The sequence below is a fragment of the Pantherophis guttatus genome, chromosome 9 (genome assembly GCF_059756535.1).
Source record: "Pantherophis guttatus breed Tessera chromosome 9, ASM5975653v1, whole genome shotgun sequence".
NCBI lineage: Eukaryota > Metazoa > Chordata > Lepidosauria > Squamata > Colubridae > Pantherophis > Pantherophis guttatus.
The window spans coordinates 7,320,900-7,337,313 of record NC_142071.1 but is presented as its reverse complement, the minus strand read 5'-3'; the positions used below and the strand labels follow the sequence as shown (position 1 = coordinate 7,337,313).

Sequence of the window (16,414 nt, the reverse complement as noted above, 5' to 3'; positions counted from 1 at the left end):
CTCCGGGCACGCCAGCCATCACCATTTGCTCTTCCGGTTTCCAGCACACGCATGCACACCAGTCAGTTGGTCTTGGCACGCACGTGCATGCCAAAACCCAGAAGACCAGGTGACCAGCACGCATGCGCATGCAGGAAACCGGAAATTCAGCTTCCCGGCCCATACATGTGCGCCAGGGAACTGTTCTTCCGGTTTTCGGCGCTCCCCCACGTGCTCCCGTTTCGGCACTCGGTACCAAAAAGGTACTGAGTGCCGAAACTTGCTCTTAAGGGATGCGGTAGCTCAGTGGCTAAGATGCTGAGCCTGTCGATCGAAAGGTTGACAGTTCAGCGGTTCGAATCCCTAGTGCCACATAACAGGATGAGCTCCCGTGACTTGTCCCAGCTTCTGCCAACCTAGCAGTTCAAAAGCAGGTAAAAAATGCAAATAGAAAAATAAGGACCACCTTTGGTGGGAAGGTAACAGCGTTCCATGCGCCTTTGGCATTGAGTCATGCCGGCCACATGACCACAGAGATGTCTTCGGACAGTGCTGGGTCTTCGGCTTAGAAACAGAGATGAGCACCGCCCCCTAGAGTAGGGAACGACTAGCACACATGGGCAAGGGGAACATTTATTTTTGCTCTTATAATTGTTGATTAATTTAAAAGAAATTGACCATGACAATAAAATCTAAATAAAGTAATGCTTAGCCCCCCCCAAAAACCCCTAGCCTTTCTTCCTTTCCCTCTTCCCACCCCCGTCTGTGTCACAACTGATGCTCAGTTTGGGAAACTTGTCTTTCCTGCAAGTGTGTTTGTGAGCAGAACACATCTGTTGCTATGTTTTGCACGCTGACAAGGCCAAGAAAAGTTATGCTGTTCTAGGAAATTAGAAGTGGTGGGCTTCTTTGGGCTGCCTCTTGGCTTCCCTTCCCACGGAAGCCTTTCCACACACGTGGCTTTCCAGACTACCGCATGTGCAGCTTGCACGGAGAATGACACAAGGAGCAGCTCTGTGGGGATTGGTGGAGTTTCAGCTCACATTTTTGATTCTCTCGCCTTAAATGCCTCCCCGCTGATTTGGGAAAGGAGCAATGCAGTTTTGACAGCCAGTCCCAAACATCAGTCAACTTGTTGGCTGAGCTAGAGGGTCGACAAAGAACTTTTCTGCTAAATTGCTTTCTGTACAAGTGGAAGCAGAGAACAGATTCTGCTGGTTTTTTTGTTTGCGTTAAGTACGGTTAAAAAAACCAGACGTGCAGTAATGGAAATACGCATTGTGACAGACGGGGGTGGTGGTATTTGGAGAAGGGGAAATCTTTACCATAAACAGAGGCTGTGTTACTCTCCCCGCACAAGATCTGGCATTTCGCTCTTCTTCTATAGAAAGCGTGACTCACAGGAAAACAGACAAGAATGGACAAAGAGTTCCAGACGCCGGTTAAAGATGTTTGCAGAGAGAGCAGGGGTTAAAAAGGGCAGCATCCAGTTTGCCCTTCTCAAAGCTATCTCGCCTCCCAGCCAGGTGCAATAACAGCTTTTGGCTTATTGTATGTTGAATGGACCAAAAGGAAACACGGTCGTTGCATCATTTTTTTGATTAGCGGGGGTGCGGGGGGAGAGAAAATGCCTTTTCAAAAATGGATAAATAACACATCTACTGAAGGTCCCTATTTTTCAGACTATAAGAGGAACCGATGTGTAAGACGCATCTTAGTTTTTGGGGAGGAAAATAAGAAAACAGCTGACTGGCGGGTGGATCGGCCTCCCGGAATATCCCCAATCAGCTGTTCCCAGAGGTGAATTTTAGCAACAGGTTTGTTGGTTGTGAGCTCTGTGCCTTGCTTTTTTTCCTGCCTCTGAAACCTCCGTTTCAGAGGCTTTTTTTCTGAAGCTCCGTTTCAGAGGCTTTTTTTCTGAAGCTCCATTTCAGAGGCTTTTTTCTGAAGCTTCATTTCAGAGGCTTTTTTTCTGAAGCTCCATTAAAGACGCTTTTTTTCTGAAGCTTCATTTCAGAGGCTTTTTTTCTGAAGCTCCATTAAAGACGCTTTTTTTCTGAAGCTCCGTTTCAGAGGCTTTTTTCTGAAGCTCCATTTCAGAGGCTTTTTTTCTGAAGCTTTGTTTCAGAGGCTTTTTTTCTGAAGCTCCGTTTCAGAGGCTTTTTTTTTTCTGAAGTTCCGTTTCAGGCTTTTTTTCTGAAGCTCCATTTCAGAGGCTTTTTTTCTGAAGCTTTTTTTCAGAGGCTTTTTTCAGCCTCTGAAGCCTTTGTTTCAGAGGCTGGGTGGGGCTACATTCAGAGTATAAGACGCACCTAGATTTTCATCCTCTTTTTTGGGGGGAAAAGGTGCGTTTTATACTCTGAAAAATACGGTAATCCTTAATGTCCGGAATAATAGGAATACTCTTCCAATTTCTCAAAATAATTCTCTTAGCCATCGGCCACGCCTGATACAGTCAAAGCTCATGCTGCATTTAGCATAAAAATAAACATGCAGGAATTGCAGTTTTCTCTTTCTCTTTCTATCGGGGATAGGGGCAAGTGGAAGAAATTATTCTGCATTTCATCCAGCAGATGAAAAGATAGTATTTCTTTCTAAGATGAACTGCATTTGAGCTGTAGTGACGCACTGGTTAGAATGCAGTATTGCAGGCTAACTCACTTCTCACTGCCAGCAGTTCGATTCTGACTGGTTCAAAGTTGACTCAGCCTTCTATCCTTTCGAGGTCAGTAAAATGAGGACCCAGATTTTTGGGGGCAATAGGCTGACTTTGTAAACTGCTTAGAGGGGGCTGTAAAGCACTATGAAGTGGCATATAAGTCTAAGTGTTATTGCTATCTTCCTTCCTTCCTTCCTTCCTTCCTTCCTTCCTTCCTTCCTTCCTTCCTTCCTTCCTTCCTTCCTTCCTTCCTTCCTTTTAAGTCTAAATGCTATTGCTATTTGTCAGAGAAATCTAGCAGTTCAAGGTGTTAGTTTCTGGGCCACAGCTGTTGGTTTGTCATTGCTTGCTGCAAAAGTTGGTAATGGCAGATAATGGTGATACAGGTCATCGTCAACGTACGACCACAATTGAGCCCAAAATTTCTGTTGCTAAACGAGACAGTTGCTAAGTGTGTTTTGCCCCATTTTATGACCTTTCATGCCAGAGTTGTTAAGTGAATCACTGCAGTTGCTAAGTTAGTAACAGGACTCTTAAGTGAATCTGGCTTCTTCCTCCTTGACTTTGCTTGTCAGAAGGTCGCAAAAGGTGATTGCATGACCCCAGGACACTGCGACAGTCATAAATATGAGTCAGTTGCTAAGCGTCTGACCTCTGATCACATGACTATGGGGTTGCTACAATGGTCGTATGTGTGAAAAACGTAAGTCAATTTTCCCCCAGTGCTGTTGTAACTTTGAACCATCACTCAATGAACTGTTGTAAGTACCTGTAATGGAAAACTCAGTGGAAGCATGTGAAAGTCAGCCATAAGCTGCTACCAAACATCATTTCTGATTCCCACCCCATCCCTATATGGATTCTTGATTCTGTTTAGCAAATCCATTAGATTTGAAGGCAATTATTTGTTCCTTTGTTTATTAAACACAGTTACCGTATTTTTCGGAGTATAAGACGCTCTGGAGTATAAGACGCACATTAGTTTTTGGGGAGGAAAACAAGAGAAAAAAATCTGCCTCTGTCTCCCAGCATCCATCGGTATTCATCAGGCTAGCGTCCTTGCAGCAAACAGCTTCAGCACTTTATCGCAGCCTGGTTCAGCAGGAGCAGCTGATTGGCAGTTGGATCGGCCTCCTGGAATACTGCCAATCAGCCGTTCCAGGCTGTAGAGATCGCCACAGCCCATTGCCGCCTCAGCGCATCGCGTTTTCAGCCTCTGTGCATCGCATTTTTGGCTGGTCCCAGGTGGTGGGGATTGTCGTCACCACTGCCACCGATCCCCGCCACCTGAACCGGCCAAAAATGCAATGCACAGATGCCAAAAATGTGGCATGCAGAGGCCGAAAAACATGATGCACATGGGTGCAATTGGTGGCGATGTGCTGTGGTGATCCCTGCAGCCTGGAACAGGTCTAAAATAGAGCATGCGGAGGCCAAAAACGTGACGTGCAGAGGCCGAAAGCGGCCGAACGGTGGAGGCCAGTGAGTGGGCAGGGCTTTGGCTACATTCAGTGTATAAGACACATCGCAATTTTCACCCACTTTTTTTGGGAGGGGATGCATCTTATACTCCGAAAAGTATGGTAAATAGCTACCCAGCTCACACCTAGGTGACTGGGTAGCTTACAGCATTTAAGAAATACATTCTACAATTGAAAAGGAATCATTCTGCTACACTTCTCCAAATCAGTTTGGAAGCCTCCAATCTGATCTGGACAATCAAATCCACCTCATCTTATCATTTGGTTTGGAATCCATTTGGGTTTCTATCAAATCTCCTTTCAATTGGATCTCCAAAGTGAATGTTCATACACCCCTAAGCATCTAGCAATAGCAATAGCACTTAGATTTATATACAGTACCACTTCACGGTGCTTTATAGTTCTCTCTAAGTGGTTTACAGAGTCAGCATATTGCCCCCAACAATCTGGGTCCTCAGTTTACCGACCTCAGAAGGATGGAAGGATGAGTCAATGTTGAGCAAATCAGAATCAAACTCTTGTTAACCACTGTGCAACCAGAAAGAAGAATGAGAAAGGGAATAAAGGAGGGAGGGAGGGAGGGAGGAAGGAAGGAGGGAGGGAGGGAGGGAGAGAGGGAAGGAAGGATATCAATTGCACTTGGACTTATATATATATATACCACAGTGCTTTCCAGCCCTCTCTAAGTGGTTTACAGAGTCAGCCTACGGCCCCCAACAATCTGGGTCCTCATTTGACCCACCTCGGAAGGATGGAAGGCTGAGTCAACCTTGAGCCTGGTGAGATTCGAACTTGCAGTAATTGCAGGCAGCCAGTAGCAGAAGTCGCCTGCAGTACTACACTCTAACCACTGTGCCACCGCGACTCTTATTTCTCAAGTATTTCCTTCATTTCTTTCCTTCCAGCAAACCGGCCAGCCTACCTTCCGATCTTTGATTGAATTTAAGACTTGTCTCCAAAGAGAACTTCACATCCTCAATGGCAAAGTTCTCAAACTGCCATCCGATCGTTTTCTTCTTCTTTGTGTGCCTGGACCACCTGATCCTTGCCCAGGATCAACGGGATTCCCAACCCAGCACTGAGCCTTCTATTCAGGTCCGGTTGGCAGGAGACAAGAGGAAGCACAATGAAGGGCGAGCGGAAGTCTACTATAACAACCAGTGGGGCACCATTTGTGATGATGATTTCTCCATCCACTCAGCCAATGTGTTCTGCAGGCAACTGGGCTATGTGGAAGCCACATCCTGGTACCCTGGCTCCAAATTTGGCAAAGGAGAAGGTGAGATGCTGAACAATTATTTGGTTTGATTTGGTTTGGTTTGGTTTGGCTTGGCTTGGCTTGGCTTGGCTTGGCTTGGCTTGGCTTGGCTTGGCTTGGCTTGGCTTGGCTTGGCTTGGCTTGGCTTGGTTTGGTTTTCTGATCCCTACTAGCAAGCATCAGCCAGAGAAAGGGGGGCTGTTAATATTTGGTGGCATTAGCAGTGAAATCCAGCTGGATCTATCCGGCTCGTGTGAACCGGTAGTGCCAGTGGCGGGAGGCTCCGCCCACCCGCCGGGACGTCATTGCGTCCCTTTTTTTACCCTCTTTTTTTTTTTATTAATTTTATTTTCATTCAAACATCATCTTGATTCAAACATCATCACCCAGCAATAAAACCCAGTTAATAGAAGCCATCCTTCAATCTTGGTTTCACATTATAACAGCTGCAGAACTAAAAGACTTGGTTCACTCCATGGGAAGACGTTGTAAGGCCATAATTCATGCTAAAGGTTACCCAACTAAATATTAACTGACATAATGATAATTTTTGAATATCTCATTTTTTCTATGGTGATAATTTTTGTATATCTCATTTCACTTTTCTTCTTTATAACTGCTATTCTAATAGCAAATCCTTCATAAAAGTGATTGCATGACATTCTTGATTAAATTATCTTTCCATGGGTATATAATGTTATGGTACTGCTCCAAAAAAAAGTGGTGTTATTAGCTAGTTTTAGAAAATACACTTTTCCCAAAAGGTTTCCACAATTTTGGCCACTACTGTAGTTGGCTGCAGAGCTCAATCTTATGAAATTCTTTCTGCTCTACAAAGTGGAGACTGGGACCTCTTAAACGAGACCTTTGCTCTTCTTTCTCTGTAGGCCCCATCTGGTTGGACAACCTCTACTGCACCGGCAGAGAGTCATCGATAGCTCAGTGTACCTCCAACGGATGGGGTGTGTCAGACTGCAAACACACCGAGGATGTGAGTGTGGTCTGCAGTGAAAAGAGGATCCCGGGCTTCAAGTTTGAAGACCCCCTGCTCAATCAAATAGAGGTAAGCAAAGTTGGGAGTAATTTATTATTTATTTATTTATTTATTTATTTATTTATTTATTTATTTATTTATTTATTTATATTTGAATTTATATACCGCCCTTCTCCCCCTAGGGACTCAGGGCGGTGAACAGCCAAAATTAAAATACATACAATATAAAAGTTAAGATAGATAAAATAAATTAAATCAATCGGCCCCCAATTTAAAACCCCAAAGCTATGCAATTAAAAACTTAACCCGTAAAAAACCTAATTAGGCTAAGCCGGCTTGCTGAAATAAAAACGTCTTCAGGGCCTTATGGAAAGTGCGGAGATCCGGGATCAGTCGTATTCCGGGAGGAAGCTCATTCCAGAGGGCGGGTGCCCCCACAGAGAAGGCTCTCCCCTTGGGGGCCGCCAGCCGACATTGCTTGACCGACGGCACCCTGAGGAGGCCCTCTCTGTGAGAGCGTATTGGCCGGTGGGAGGTTATCGGTAGCAGAAGGCGGTCTGTAAATACCCTGGCCCTAAGCCATGGAGCGCTTTAAAGGTGAGAACCAACACCTTGAAGCGCACCCGGAAGACCACCGGGAGCCAGTGCAGCTCGCGCAGGAGAGGTGTTATATGGGAGCACCATGTCGCTCCCGTAATCACCCGCGCGGCCGCATTCTGGACCAGTTGGAGCCTCCGGGTGCTCCTCAAGGGGGGCCCCATGTAGAGAGCGTTACAGTAGTAATGAGAGTTTAGCACCTTTGTTGAAACCTGCAATTTCTCCATTCAGTGCAATTGGCCAATTCCGGCAGCTGCATTGAGGTAAACAGCTTTTCAGTACCTTTATTGAGACTGACTATCTTTTGCACAAAAAAACTTGAATCTCACTCCAAGGAAATTTGATCCCTGGTGAGTACCTACAGTATATCACAGAAGTGAGTTCACCCCCTCACATTTTGTAAATATTTAAGTATATCTTTTCCTGTGACAACACTGAAGAAATGACACTTGGCTACAATCTAAAGTAGTGAATATACAGCTTGTATAACAGTGTAAATGTCTCGACATTATCACTTAGGGGTGTACTCACTTTTGTTGCCACCTGTTTATTGTTTATTTATTTATTTATTTTATTAGTCATATTTCTATGCCACCCACTCTCCGAGGACTCTGGGCAGCTTACACCAAAGACAGTATACTAAATAGCTTATTGCCCCCTAACAATCTGGGTCCTCATTTTACCCATCTCGGAAGGATGGAAGGCTGAGTCAACCTTGAGCCGGTGAGATTTGATCCGCTGATCTGCTGAATTAGCAGTCAGCTGAAGTAGCTGCAGTACTGCACTCTAACCACTGCGCCACCTCGGCTCCTTCATGAATGGCTGTGTGTTGTGTTATTTTGAGGGGACAGCACATTTACACTGTTATACAAGCTGTAGACTCACTACTTTACATTGTAGCCAAGTGTCATTTCTTCAGTGTTGTCACATGAAAAGATATACTTAAATATTTACAAAATGTGAGGGGGTGTACTCACTTCTGTGATATACTGTAGATACATCCATGGAGTTTTCTTGGGTTAGAGTAGGGGTGTCAAACTCAAAACTGGCGGGCTGGATCTGGCCCATGGGATGCTTAGATCTGGCCAACGGGACCGCCCTGGAAACAGCAAAGGACCAGCCCGCGATGCCTCTGCCAGCGAAAACGGAGTTCGGGAGGGTCGCATCGGGAGGGCTGCGAGCTCCGTTTTCGGCTGCAATGGCCTCTTGCAACTCTCTGCCAGCGAAAACAGAGCTCGGGAAGGCGGCACGCCTCTCCCAAGCTTCATTTTTGCTGGCAGGGCGCTTGGGCCGCCACAGGCGCCCCCGACATGAGTGACGTCAAGCTGGCCACACCCACCCTGGCCGCACCCACCCTAGCCACACACCCCAGCTCCCCCGAAGTCAAACACAACCCTGACGTGGCCCTCAATGAAATTGAGTTTGACACTCCTGGGTTAGAGAATCAGGAACCTGCCCTTGATGGAGATACTGTACATGTGCCTCATTTTACTGTTTTGATTCTGCTTAGCTTTTCAAGATCAGTTATAGATAACTAGATAGTTCACCTGCGTCCTGCCACTGAAACTAACCGCCTGGCCAAGAGAAATATGTGTGGAAGCACAAATAAACACCGAGAAGAGCATTTGCTAAATGTAAAATAAGCGAAGGACAGAAATACAAAGATGCTTCAATTTTATGTTCTGTTTTTATTGTATTTTACTATATTCTATTTTGATCACCTTAAAGTCCGACCAAGAAAATTAGCAGGTAACAAAATAGAAGAGCTAAAGAGACAAGAAAAAAAAAGAGCAGGCGACATAATAAAGATCTCCAATCTGAATAAACAATTAAGAGCTAAACCCTAACTTTGGATGTCTTCCAAGTCTTGTCTGCATAATTCATAAATGCGGTCCTGGTTAAATTAAATTTGGTACCTTGTGGACTTGTGTTTTAGAGAATTTACAGTAATTTTTAAAGAATTAATTTTTGACACTGATACTTACTCCTGTCACTTAATCCACATCTTCTGTGATCTGAGGTTTGATGGATGTAATGCAATGTCAAAGATATGGACTGGTGTGGACTCTCTGTCGTCCACCTTCCTTAGAGGGATCGAATTTCTCCATACAGGAATTCTTGAAATCATTGCCATTTTCTAAAGCAGATAAGTAGGATTAGCTCCTTCGATCAGACAACAGAAAAAGCCCAGCTTCTTTTTACGACAGCCCTGAAATAATCATGGAAGAATGCAGAATATGTTGGGGGGGGGGGTGTAAATAGAGAATTGCACTGTATCCCTTCTGTGGAAGTTTGCCAAGTATTCAAAAAGGACCTTCTTACTTTTCTTGGGGATCCTAGCATTGCAATGTTGAATCTTATATGCAGGAGTGGAATTCACTTACTTTCCTTACTGGTTTGCAAATGTGAGCGCACGCCAGGGGTGAAATCCAAAATTTTTCCCTACCGGTTCTGTGGGCATGGCTTGGTGGGCATGGCAGGGAAGGGATACTGCAAAATCTCCATTCCTACCCCACTCTGGGGCCAGCCAGAGATGGCATTTGCCGGTTCTCCGAACTATTCAAAATTTCCGCTACCGGTTCTTCAGAACCTGTTAGAACCTGCTGGATTTCACTCCTGGCCCATGCACCCCATCCACACATGTGCCCGGCACTTTGCTGCTGTGCGCGCACCTTCTGTGCATACGCCCAGCCTCAAAAATGTGCCTAAATAGCATGACTTGGAGCCGGGGTCGGTGGGCTCAGCTCGCCTGCCTGGCCGCAGCATAGCAGCTGCTGTTTTCTGGCTCCTCCTCCTTCCGTTTTGTCGGCTGCTCCATTGCCCGTTTCCCCATTGCAGCGCAGTGCCCAGGATCCATTTTGATAGTGGGGGAGGGGGGATTTAACAACTGGTTCGCCCAGGATCAGGTTGGGCCATGCCTCCCACAACAGCCAACCTAACCCTGGGTGAACCGGTTGTTAAATGATTTAAATCCCACCAATGGTCCAGTCCCTTCTTAAAAACCACCAGTGATGGAGCACTTACAACTCCAGAAGACAAGCTGTTGCACCGATTAATCATTCTCACTGTTAGGAAATGTCTCCTTACTTCTAGATTTATTTATTAGTCGCATTTTTATGCTGCCCAACTCCCGAGGGACTCTGGGCAGCTAACCACAGAGAATAAAACAATGCGAACAATATCCCATACAAAAGTTTAAAAAGAAAACATTAAAACCCATACATTCCAATTTCGTGGCCAGGTCTCACAAAATCACCGTAGCGAGATCAACGGCCCCAGGCTTGCCAGAAGAGCCAGTGTCAGCGTCTCACCGTTGGCATAGAGAGGAGAGAGATAAGCCCTGAACTTTTGCCTGCTAAATCCCTTTGAAGCTGGGTCGTCGCGGAAATGAACGGGGGGGGGGCATTCCTGTGAAATGACGAGACAAGAAGTCAGTGGAGTGACTTGGAAGATAGCCAATGAGAAGCAGATAATTGGGGATCGGAAAGGGAGGGATTGGGGGGCAAAAGGTTAGTCTTGTCTGCATCGAGTCATGATCCGGTTGCTGTGCTCAAATAGAGAGAAGATTTCCTTAAAGATTGGCAGTTTGGAAATTCATTTATTTTGAGATAGCATTGAAGTCTGACAGCCAGGTCTTCACCACTTTCCAGAAGGCCAGTAGGGTGGGGGCAGTCTGGACCTCAGGGGGTAATTGGTTCCAGAGAGCCGGGGCAGCCACAGAGAAGGCCCTCCCCCGCGGGCCCGCCAGCCGACATTGTTTAGCTGGCGGGACCCGGAGGAGACCGACTCTGTGGGATCTTACCGGTCGCTGGGAGCTATGCAGTAGAAGGCGGTCTTGAAGATAGCCTGGCCCTGAGCCATGTAGGGCTTGGATTTCTCCTTGATAGGTTTCCATCTGTTCAGCTCGGTTTAGCAGTATTCTTTCTGCTCAAAAAAGTACTATGTGTGAGTCAGGGGTCGGTTCTAAATTTTTTTACTACCGGTTCTGTGGGCGTGGCTTATTTTGTGGGTGTGGCTTGGAGGTCATGTGACTAGGTAGGCGTGGCTAGCTGGTCAGAGTCATTTCTGGAAGGTCCTCCCACTTACGACCAGTCCTCGCACTTACGGCCCGACTCATTTGTTTGCTTTTAACACTGATCAGCTGTAAGACGGACCTTTGAAGCCCCGCGGCAAGAGTTTAAACAGTTTTTTTCCCTCTAGTCATCAGCTGGGACTCAGGAGGCAGCAATAGATTGGGGGTGGGACCAAATAAAAGGTAAGAATAACATGGGTGGGGGGGTGGGAGGGCGGGGGGAGGAGAACCGGTTCAGTGACGTCATATCGTCACCGCTACCGGCTCGGCCGAACCGAACTAAACCGGGAGGAACCCACCACTGGTGTGGGTTTACAGGAAAAAAAAATAACCACTCCAGATATGTGCTACTGTCTATGTTCTGAGTTTCCAACATGCATCTTTTGAGATCTGGCATTTAAAAAAAAAAAAAAAACACATACACATCACCAGCAAGTAGAGATAGAATGCTGTGTATCTTCTCTTGAATGAGCCTTTTCTTTCTTTGTAATCCCAGCAGTTGTCTTAACAAAGATAGCTCAGCGCCTGGAGGAGGAGACACTGAATATTTGGGATAGTTTTTGGAGTCATCAGTTTTTCCAGGGTCAGATTTTAATTCTCAGAGCAAAATCTGGGGGGGGGGGACTTGGAACAGTCTAGACTCTACACAGAGGATAGCTCACTCAAGGATGTTTCAGCCATGAATCACTCTCCACCGGTTACTCTGCCTCTGCTTTCCCTTTGTAAAAGGTTCAAAAGTGTATTGAGTTAATTCGAGGCCACAATTTCCCTAACTGATGATTATATTAGTTGAAACCAGGGGTGGGCTTCAAAAATTTTAGCAAGGGGTTCTCTGTCCGGTTGCTGGGTGGGTGTGGCTATGGTGGGCGTAGCCTAGTCAGCCTCTTGCACCACGGCGGGGGCGTTTTTGCCCTCCCTGGGCTCTGGAGGCTTTTTTCGAGACTCCAGGGGGGCAAAAATAGCCTCCCCAGGCTCTAGAGGCCCTCTGGAGGCTGGAAATGGGTCCGTTTCCGGCCTTCCCGAACTTCCAGTAAGCCCATTTTTTGCCCTACCCGAGCCTCCTTGCGTGCCCTGCACTTACCAGAGGCCATGTGGGGACTCCTGGGAGGGGCGGGGTGGGTTGGGCAGGGCCAGCCAGGAGTGGGATTTGGGGGTTCTCCAAACTGCACAGAATCTTAGCTAGAGGTTCTCTCGAACCCCTGCGAATCCACAGCAGCCCATCCCTGGTTGAAACTAACTTAACTAACTCTTCCAAGGAGGTTGTCCAATCCATCGAATCTGGGGGGAAGGGAAAAAGGGAAAGAAGTAAAGAGTTTTGTGTAGGAAGACTTTGTTGAAGCAAAGAACTTGGCTAAATTATCAAGGATGGCTCACACTGTTGCACCCATGTTTTCTTAATTTTACCTCCATATTACCTCATATGGAGGTAGCTTGGAAACCAAGCAAAAAAATATCCCCGAGTTGACACTCTCTACTGCTCAGTTCATATTCCTGATTTTTATGAGGTGCTTCACTGGGTGTTTTTTTCCCCCCTGACTTTGGCTAGCTTAACAAACATGTGTTGTAAACTCTGCTTTCAGAGTAATAGTAATATAATATGGACATTTACAAAGAGGACTTTGTGGCTCAAAGGAGAATGTCTTAATTCTTTCTTGCCTCCTGTTTATTTCCCCCGTTGGGCTTATTTCTGGCTTTAGCATTCTGCTAATGCAAGAGGATAAAAATGTATGGGAGGAATCGGATGTGTTTGTTTAAGAGCCTGGATAGCTCAACAGACTAAAAGCCTGTCATTATTAACATTCAGCTGTCTGCAATTATTGCAAGTTCGAATCTCCCCAGGCTCAAGGTTGACTCAGCCTTCCATCCTTTCTAAGGTAGGTGAAATGAGGACCCAGTTTGTGGGGGCAATAAGCTGACTTTGTATAAAATATACAAAAGTATGAAGGCTATTGCTTAACGCATTGTAAGCCGCCCTGAGTCTCCGGAGAAGGGTGGCATATAAATCTAATTAAAAAAAAAAAAAAGAGTTTCTCTGACGTATTCTAGATTTCCCAGAACCAGTGGTGAAATTAAAAAAATCTTCCCTACTGGTTCTGTGGGTGTGGCTTGGCGGGCATAGCTTGGTGGTCATGTGATCAGGAAAACCAGCTATCACACTTTACACAAAAATAACACAAAACCCACACAATTGACTCACACACAATGCAGAAGCAGCTGGGCCGCACACAAAATGGCCCCTGCAACAAACAGGGACCTCACAGAGTCACAGAGAGGTCAAAAACAAACGATCACACTTTATACAAAAAATACCGCTGGAGCAATAGGTAGTAAAAAAAATGCTTTAAAAAGTAAAAAAAAAAAAAAGTTCCGACCATCGCGCAGAACAGCTGATTGTCACAGCTGATTGTCACAGCTGATTGTCAGAACCTTTTTTTTACTTTTTTAAAGCATTTTTTACTACCTATTCGCCAGAACCGGTAGTAAAAATAAAATGCTTTTAAGAAGTTTTTTAAAAAAAGTTTAGACAATCAGCCGTGCCATGCGATCATTGGAACTTTTAAAAAACTTTTTAAAGCATTTTTTTTACTACAGGTTCCGGCGAACCAGTAGCATTTTCACTACCGGTTCGGGCGAACTGCCTCAAACCGGTAGCATTTCACCCGTACCCAGAACACTTTCAAATGGGGTGCAATTATTTACAAAACAAAATGAAACATACTCGTGTGCAAAACATGTTGCAACCAAACACACACAAAATCAGAAACCTAGTTTGAAAATGTGAATTCTTTAGATGAGCTAAAACAGACCGTCGAAATACCATCAAATAATTGAGAGCGAGTTTGGTCTTGTGGCTAAGGCGCCAGGATAGAAACTAGGAGGCTGTGAGTTCTAGTTCCCTCCCTTAGCCATGAAAGCAGCTGGGTGAGTTTGGTCCAGTCATTCTCTTTAAGCTTACAACATTAAGCCAGTGGTGAAATTCAAATTTTTTACTATCGGTTCTGTGGGTGTGGCTTGGTGGGCGTTGCTTGGTGGGCGTGGCAGGGGAAGGATACTGCAAAAACTCCATTCCCACCCCACTCCAGGGGAAGTGGGGTGGGATACTGCAAAATCCCCATTCTCTCCCCACTCCTGGGGGAAGGATATTGCAGAATCTCCATTCCAACCCCACTCTGGAGCCAGCCAAAGGTGGTATTTGCCGGTTCTCTGAACTGCTCAAAATTTCCACTACCAGTTTTCCAGAACCTGTCAGAACCTACTGGATTTCACCCCTGCATTAAACTCTGGTAGACTGAACTTGTAGCTCCGAACAAACACAAATACAAATTTGTATTTGTTCAGAGCACTATTCCAGGTTTAAAATTGTGATTCTCAGCCCAATAATTAGTCAATACTAAATAAAGAAAATCTCTGTTGAGCGTGTCTCCATGCTGCTTTCCTGGCAATACTACAAAAATCTTCCAAGATTATATTTGGGATATGTGTGTGTGTGTAAGTGTTGAATTCCCCGTTTAACCTGACGTTCTGAACTTTGTTGGTGGTCTCTCATCTGAATCCTAAATAGGTCAACCCAACTTAGTCTTTTTGAGATCAGCCAAGCAACCTGAACATCTCCAACATCTCTTTTCTATGGAGGCAAGTATTTGAATCAGAATAGAGCTGGGAGGGACCTTGGAGGTCTTCTAGTCCAGCCCCCTGCCCCAAACAGGAGAACCTAGACCATTTCAGACAAGTGACTGTCCAGTTTCTTCTTAAAAAACTCCAGTGATGAAGCACCCACGACTTCTGGTGGCAAGCTGTTCCACTGGTAAATTGTCCCCACTGTTAGGAAGTTTCTCTTTAATTCCAAGTTTCTTCTCTCCTGGATTAGTTTCCATCCATGGTTTATCGTCTTGCCTTCTGGTGCTCTGGAAAATAAGTTGACCCCTTCCTCTTTGTGGCAACCTCTCAAATACTGGAATACTGCTATCATGTCCCCACTAGTCCTTCCTTTCTCTAGACGGTAAAGGTAAAGGTTCCCCTTGCACATACGTGCTAATCGTTCCCGACTCTCGGGGGTGGTGCTCATCTCCATTTCAAAACCCAAGAGCCAGTGCTGTCCAAAGACGTCTCTGTGGTCATGTGGCCAGCATGACTAAATGCCAAAGGTGCACAGAACGCTGTTACCTTCCCACCAAAGGTGGTCCCTATTTTTCTACTTGCATTTTTTCATGCTTTCGAACTGCTAGGTTGGCAGAAGCTGGGACAAGTAACGGGAGCTCATTCCATTACGCGGCGCTAGGGATTTGAACCGCTGAACTGCCGGCCTTTTGATCGACAAGCTCAGCGTCTTAGCCACTGAGCCACCGCATCCCCTTAGTTCTCTAGAGACTAACTAAACCCAAATCCTGCAGCCCTTCTTCATATGTTTTAGTCTCCAGGCCTTTAAGCATCTTAGTTGCTCTAACTTTGCACTTGCCCTCCCCCCAAAAAATCTCAAGTTTCCAAATTTCAGGAATGATGCTGCATTTTCATGGAAAAGGAAGCAACAATAATAATTTTTTTGCAACTGTGCAGCTGCAGAATACTTTTCCCCCAATCTGGCCAACCACAGAGGTTCTTCTCCTTTGTTTTTGTCCTGGTCTAAATTGGCCTCATTCCTTCCACACTTCGGGAGTGATGCCCTGGACGGAGTTGTTTTCTCAGCAGATAGTGCTAAGCTGTCCAAGATCCCACAGATGCATGATGTGTATCAGCATGTGGATTAAAAACAGCTCTTCCCTGGCATTCTTCCCGTAATGGAAAAACTGACCCTCTGCACACAAGGCCTGAAGAGGCTGTTGTTTTAACTCAGAGGTCTTCAAACTTGGCAGCTTTAAGACTTGTGGACTTCAGCTCCAAGAATTCTGGAAGTTGAAGTCCACAAGTCTTAAAGCTGCCGAGTTTGAAGACCTCTGTTTTAACGGTTGCTCTTCATTATTTTGTAACTCTAATATCAGTTCATCGCAGTCACACTTCAGTGGAAGTTGTATTTGTCTGGCTTTTTTTTTAAATTATTTTATTTCTGAAGGTTCTGGAAGAAAGGGATGTAAATTCAGTTCTTTTGGAATACCCTTGGCTTCACGCACAAATGAATTTTTCAGTAGAACCACATAATTTCCCCAATAAATTTAATTTCTTAATTAAAGAAGGGGAGGGAGGGAGGACAATAGCAATAGCTGCAATCTGGGTCCTCATTTTATCCACCTTGGAAGGACGGAAGGCTGAGTTAACCTGAGATAGATGGTAGGTAGGTAGGTAGGTAGGTAGGTAGGTAGGTAGGTAGGTAGATAGATAGATAGATAGATAGATAGATAGATAGATAGATAGATAGATAGATAGATAGATAGATTAGATA

The 16,414-nt window shown here is 45.4% G+C and overlaps 1 protein-coding gene across 1 annotated transcript in view; it reads left to right on the top strand.

Moving 5' to 3' along the window:
* Nucleotides 1-16,414, top strand: part of LOXL2 (lysyl oxidase like 2) — a 119,291-nt gene that overhangs the window by 11,460 nt on the left and 91,417 nt on the right. The window contains exons 2-3 of the mRNA XM_060693494.2: nt 5,025-5,398; nt 6,265-6,440. Of these exons, the coding sequence (XP_060549477.1) occupies nt 5,098-5,398; nt 6,265-6,440 (477 nt within the window). The 5' untranslated portion in view covers nt 5,025-5,097. The remainder of the gene's footprint in view (nt 1-5,024; nt 5,399-6,264; nt 6,441-16,414) is intronic.